The sequence below is a fragment of the Charadrius vociferus genome, unplaced genomic scaffold (genome assembly GCF_000708025.1).
Source record: "Charadrius vociferus isolate BGI_N301 unplaced genomic scaffold, ASM70802v2 scaffold298, whole genome shotgun sequence".
In the NCBI taxonomy this organism is placed as follows: domain Eukaryota; kingdom Metazoa; phylum Chordata; class Aves; order Charadriiformes; family Charadriidae; genus Charadrius; species Charadrius vociferus.
This window is the reverse complement of record NW_009649936.1, coordinates 3,842,720-3,849,433: the sequence shown is the minus strand read 5'-3', so window position 1 is coordinate 3,849,433 and position 6,714 is coordinate 3,842,720. Positions and strand designations below refer to the sequence as shown.

At 42.6% G+C, this 6,714-nt stretch overlaps 1 protein-coding gene across 1 annotated transcript in view; it reads right to left on the bottom strand.

The window, feature by feature from the left end:
* Window positions 1-231: 231 nt before the first annotated feature.
* The window catches only part of UMODL1 (uromodulin-like 1), a 51,103-nt gene continuing 44,620 nt past the window's right edge, over window positions 232-6,714 (bottom strand). The window contains exons 19-21 of the mRNA XM_009891338.1: window positions 6,320-6,479; window positions 3,144-3,228; window positions 232-419 (exon numbers count right to left, since the gene is read on the bottom strand). Coding sequence (XP_009889640.1) covers window positions 232-419; window positions 3,144-3,228; window positions 6,320-6,479 — 433 coding nt within the window. The remainder of the gene's footprint in view (window positions 420-3,143; window positions 3,229-6,319; window positions 6,480-6,714) is intronic.

Genomic DNA, 6,714 nt, shown 5'->3' with positions numbered 1-6,714 from the left:
AGAAGGTTGTCTTCCTCCTCTGTAGTCTGCAGCATTTGAAAACGGGCGAGAATAGCGGGGATCTCATTCTTACTTCTATGACCTTCACCCACAGCAAACAGGACAGGAGATTCAAATACCCTTAAACAGAGGATGTTCATGTGCAAGTATTTAACCCTTTCAGGAAGAAATAAACAGCTAAAAAAGTAACTGATCATGATTCAGTACTTACATCTGTTAACCTGGAAATCACTAATCATAGAACACTTGGTAGCTGAAGTTGTCAGACTTGATTCTGAAGTTGTATCTTCCCATCTTTCGCTGGTACTGGAAAATGAGAAGGCTCACAACTCCCACCACAAAAGCAAACACAGCAAAGACAATGAGGATGATGTATCCAACTCCCATCCCAGCCACCTTCTCTCTCTTCAAATCAGATGCTAAAAAAAAAACAACAGGTGAAAGAAAAAAGCATTGAAATTCCTAAATGTTTTCCTGGGGTAAAAAAAACGCTTTGCCTACAAATTAGCCAGCATGCATGTTGAAGCACAGAGCTGTGATGCAGAAGTGAATCAGCCTTTTGGGGAGGGTGGTTCTCATGGAAAGGTCTGTGAGCCCCAGTCCAAGTTCTCATTTCACACACAGGTGTAGAGTCCCTGCTGACATGAGTGTGGTGTGTCTTTGGAATTTGACTGTACCATTTTCTGTTGCAATAAGAATTAAAGGATTAGCACTGGTGACATTTTGAAATGTTGCCTTACTTTTAGAATGACCCTAGAGGTGAAGCATTCTCCCATCTTAATAATTATTAAAAACCACTTGATTTTCTTTTATCTCATATGTAACACTTCTTTAAACACAAAGTATTTGGGGGAGGATTCTCTATGTGTGCTGGGTCTCTAAGCTCCCATTCTAGTCAGCAGAGATCCCGAAGGGGTAGTCAGTGGAGGCAGGTAAGTGAGTCATGCTGAAGTGGTCACCATGGGCTCAACTCTGTAGCCTAAGCATAGGCATCTAGTGCCACCTGAGAAGCCCAAGGGCCTCTACAATGTCTGCACAGGCCTGGCAGACATGGCATGGGACCTGTAGGAGTCCTGTAGTCTTTTGGAATAGCACCCAGACACTGAGGGGAAGGAAAGAACAAGGCACCATGGGTCATGAGCACTAAATGCCTATGTGTGGGCAGGAGTCAAGACCCTTGTTGCCAGCTGTCTCCCTAAGCTCCACTGACCAGTGACAGAATGCGTTCACCTGGTTCACCTGGAGACAATTCCATGTATTTCTCCAAATCTGCAAGCAGAATCCCCTCTCCGTGTAACATTATGCCTCTATTCATGGTTGTACATTACTCTTGCACACTTCTAATGCATTCTTGCAAATGCTTGATGCACTTACAAGAACATCTATTTGTCTGCATACATTTTCAGGACAGCACTTATTTAGCCAAGCACTTGTGCACTTCCTGAGGTGCACAGAAGACAAGTACCAATGCATGCACGCTTGTAATTAGAGACAAGATCTTTGGCCAAAGGGCATTGTTGGCAGCCAGGGAGGTATGCAATAGTGGTGTCCAAGCTACATAACCTCCAGGGCATCATTCCAAGACAGGCCAAAGCAGTGTTACACAATATATTTAGGCTTATTTCTGAATTTCATTGTGAAACACAGGAATAAAAAAGAAGACGTGGAGTGGAAATGGCAGCCTGTAGCCAGACGCAGACAGAACAGGCCTTCCTGAGGACATGTACAAGTGGTCTCTGCTATAGCATGTGGCCAAGCAGTATAGGCAGAACAGTTCAAGTTTTTTTCATGTTTCACTGCAGCAGCTTACCTGACATCATAATTCACATTGTCTCCTTCAACATAGAGATGTATATCACTGTCTCGGTCTAGCCTCACACTTAAAACGCGATGTGAGTATCGAACTTGGAAATAGGAGACATCACCTTGTAGTGCCACCTTTGCCTAGGAGCTGATGTAGTACCACCCAAATAAAGCTCCCCTCACCAGAGTTCCTTTTGTTTAATGACCATTTTTCAATATTACATATGTGTTGGGGTCTCCAGTGAAAATGGGAGTGAGATCTACCTGATGAAAGGGCTGTACAAAGCAAGGTGTATTAATTGCTAAGTTTTTTTTAAAAAAAAAGAACTAATTCAGAAATGAACACTGAACGCCTATTCTAACAGTCTAACACTTGCATAAAATAGAAGAAAAATACGATATGTTCATTTCATGTTCTGAAACAAGATTGTGGCCATCACAGCAGAGGAGAAAAAATACCCCGAATCCACTAACAGTCCAGCATTAACTTATCTCCACAGTCAGAAGAGCATTAAGTGACTGGCAAAACAGGCAACCAGCAGTAGGAAAGGGGGTGACTTCTGTCCGTTCACAGTAGCCATGTGTTAAAACTCTGAGTTGGTGTGTACAAATACTCCCAATGAGAGTTTTACACTAATAAGATAGAAATGCAAATGGCTGGAGGAGGCCAAATGACTGAAAATGTTAGAGGCCCCAGTTGCCCTTGAAACCATCACTCAGGGTTAATGCAGAAGAGGCAAATGCATAACAAATTAGACCTTGCTTGGACACACTGCTGGTGTTCACTCTCTGCTAACCTGACTGTTAACTAACGACTCTACCAGATTAACGTAGGTGCTGTGCATCTGCCGCCTTCCCCCATGGTAGCAACAAAGTCAACAGCAGGGAGTCTAAGGAAACACAACAATGCAATCTCTTATCTCCTCTGATTTTGGACTTCAGAGCTCAATATAATTGGGGTCTAACAACACTATAGAGTAAACATCTGAAAAACTGATTGCAATCTAAAAGTTCCAAGCTGCTTTCACACTTTACAATTGTAATAACTGTTTGATTTTGTGGCTGTTGTACTTGCTACCCTGTGCAAACAGCTACATGAAGCACTTTATCCTCTCCCTTTTTACATTCCCTTGACAGTCTGACAATCACTTCACCGAGGAGGCCACATGCCTTTCCACACTGCCACATGGCTTCCGTAAGAACACTTGCTTGTGAGAAAAATATGCAGTGGCATGAAAACCTTGTATCACAGGTCGTCAGGTTCCTTTGCCAGTGAAAAGGAATCTTAAAGTGGTGGTTACTCAGTGTCCCCCTTTTGTAAGCATCTATTCATAACTCACCAGCCGATTTACACAGGGGTCCCCAGGATGTTCTGTGCGTAGCGATGGTTTCACCGGTCTTCAGGGATCGAACTGCGTGGCATCTCTGTAACAATCAATTCAAATTCCAAGTAATATGGCTTACTAATTAAAAATACAAAGCCTTCAGATGAGCATGTGAAAGCCCAGTGCTATTCGCACTTGTTGGGGTTCTTGTTTCTTAATGTTATGCTTTGTTAAACGGAAATCAGTACCAAATGGAAATTCAAAAGAAATGGCATTAGGGAAACATCAGTATAAAATCTGTAATTAGTCACACTGGCAAACACTGCCATGAACAGACATTTCACACAGACAATCTCTTTTCATTAACTTTCTGATTGTTCTAGAGAAACCTTATGGGAGAATAAGCTTCTCAATATTTCTATATGCCAGGGTCTTGCAAACATCTTTGGCTGGATGTTTCTGCTGCCCGTGGCAGGCACAGCAGACACTACAACCTGCACCAGAAAAAGCAGCGGCGACTTTTAGCCCCTGCCAAGCTGTGTGTCACTTTGAAGCAACGCACAAGTTTTCAGTGACATGTGAACTTCTAACCTGGGAACTATTGGTTTGAAAGCGCTGCCCTGTGAAATGTTAGGGATCAGCTGCTTTAGCTGTGTGTGAGTAGCACTCGTAGAACACACAGCACACTCATCTTCTGCACACTCCCTCTGTAGCGCTGTTAAGTTGTTTGCTACCTTTTCGTTTTCAGTTGCAACCTAAAGGTCTCTGATATAGGAGCCGTAGCCTGTCAAAGTTATTCAAAAGGTACTGTGGCTGTCCTGGAATTGTGCATAAAACCAGAGAAACTGCAGTACCATACTATAATCAGCTAAAGAAAGTAGGGAAGCACAAGGGTGTCTTACCAGCTTGTCTACACTAGAATGTCTCACCAGTGTTACCACCCTGGTTACACTGAAAAACCTGTAAAATCCACTGTCAGCAATGGTCCCTTTAGCTGGGTCAGCCCCCAGAAAAACACCCATGTAGCTGCCACTTTGGCCTACCCTTGAATATTTTTCCCAGCTAGGTGGATCCATTAGAGATCCTTGATTTTTTGGTTCCATGTGGCCATGGAGCAGCCACATTCCAGCAAACATACGCATGGTGGTGGCACATCGCTCCTCTTCCCATTCAAAAACGTGTTTCTTACTCGTTTCTCGCTACATTGCTCCGCAGCCTGTCTATTTTTTTTCTACTCTAAACTTTAGAGCACGTTACTCTCTTCTGCCAAGAAAATAATGAATAAAAAGACTGGGTAAGAAGAAATAATACAAAATGTAAGTCTCAGTTGAGTGAGCAAAGAGCTGAAGCAAATCTGCCCTGAAGTAAGTCAGCATTCTCCAGAGTAGCAGACAGGTCAGAAGATCAGATCCCAGACCCTGAGCACTTTCCCAGACATCTCATGTTATTTCCAAATATATGCTGTTGTTGCTCCAGTTTTCTTTGATGTTTGCACCTCCTGCAGCTCCCCCTCCCTTCTTTATAAAAGCCATTGTCATCCTTTGTAGATATGCCTGGTGCTTGTCTTCTCCACATAACATTTTAATCTCAATCTAAGATACTAAATTCACTAACTTTTCATAGGGGGTAAATTTTGTATAGGAGAAAGAACAATATATCTCATATATAGATAAGAATAATGTAGGAATGAATAATATAGAATATATGAAAGAGAAGGGCCTCACTGATTAACTTTGCTGTGCCTTGTTTACTGCAGATGTCAATCTCAATCAAACCTCATCTTGGGCTAGAAGAATTACCCCATCACAAACCCCTGTAATTCACATCAAAGCCAGTCATTTAGTTAACTCTGTCCCTACGCTCTAATCCATACAGATAAGCCTGCTCTAACAGCAAACGCAGTGGCAGATCAACTGTTTGATTCCTTACAGCAGCCATAGCAGCCCACGCAGTCCTTGTCCTTCCCACCCCTCTTATTCCCCGGCCTTGCACCCACCACCACGTCCCTCCCCAGCTGTGCAGGACACACAGTGAACTCGGGGAGGGCACCACCTCCTCCAAAGGCGGGCATAGGCTGGGGGTTGCTGAAGCACTGATTTTCAACACGCATATTCAGCTGTGAAAACTGGAGCCATCTTTCTATCTGTCAGTCGTGTTTCCTGTCGCTACCTTTTTTTTTTTTTTTTTTAATCCGGAGGAAGCTTTATACTTTGAGAAAGGAAACAAGTATCTTCTGCTAGCCATTTTTAATCTTTTAGGAAGAGATCATTTGCTTTATAATGGGCTTAAACTGAGTTATTTAGGGCTAGAGGAAAGTGTTAAACAATGGAGGAACACCAAACTCTTAATGAAAACATCCTTGATAGAAAAAGAACCAGGAAGGTTGGCAGAGGGAGAGGAGAATTCCTGTGTGTCCACTATAAAGTAAAAAAAAAAACAACCAGCCAAAAAAAAAAGCCATCAACAAAACCTTTTTTTTTATTATTTCTAGGGTAGCAACACATTTTTAGATGAAGCAGTGTGTATCGCTTACTTAGAAGTAAAAACAAACAAAGCAATGCTTTGGAGCACAGACAGAAACTGAAGCTGTTATCAGAACATTGCTTGGTTTATTGCTTTATAAAGCAATAGTGTTTTTAAAAGCTGTAATAAACACTATTAGAGTCACAGCCCTAGAAACTTAACGCCACCAAGCTTCCTTTCCTGACACCTAAACCCGCACCTGGAGAAGCAAATCTCGAGGGAAAAGAAAAAGACAGAAAAACATCCCAAAACAATTGACTCAGATTTTCCTGCAGACACTGCCAATATAGGTGCTCGCTCTTTTGTGACATGTCCATCTGAGCTGACACGTTTATGAACAGCCTGTCTCATTGTGACTTCTGTTCACTGCCTTCTGGCCACACCTATGCAGAGGCAAAAGGTTCAGTTCTCAGGTTCCCCAACTTTGATTTCCCCATTTCTGGGGAAAAGCTCCATGCTTTAAACTATGAGGATGAGGAAAAGGAAGAAACGTGGACACTTCCATATGGTTGTAGTTCTTCCCCACTCCTTTTTGCTCCCAGCAGAGAAAGAAGGAAAGCTTTAAGAGCTATTTTAACCCCTGCTTGGGAACGTTCCTCCTTCAATTCCATAGCAGGATTGCATATGGCATGGTGGAGAAAAAAAGCTTATCAGAGCAAAACACTTACTGTCCTGCAGGTTCTTCCTGGTGTCTCCATACAAATACGTATTTTGCAGTGTAGGTAAACCACAGAATTGTTAACAAAGGAAAAAATTTTCATCTTGAACTGTGCTTTGCTTGAATTCCCATTCTCTAGTACTGTGGTGTATGTATTTGGGATGGGACAGCTGAAACAGAAGAAAAAAAACATATGTAGCAGCTAGGGCTATAGAAGGCCCGTTGTGGTTATAGCACGTAACTCAGGTTGTAAGGGTCCCTTAAAAAGCCCCAGCCAGACCCACCATGAAGCAACTCTCCAGCAGTGCAGGGGTGATAAGGGGCTATTTGCTGCTTGATTCTCACAGTATCCAAATAGAATAGGAGATTCGAGAAGTGGTTTGAGAGTTGGAAAAGGAGGGAAAG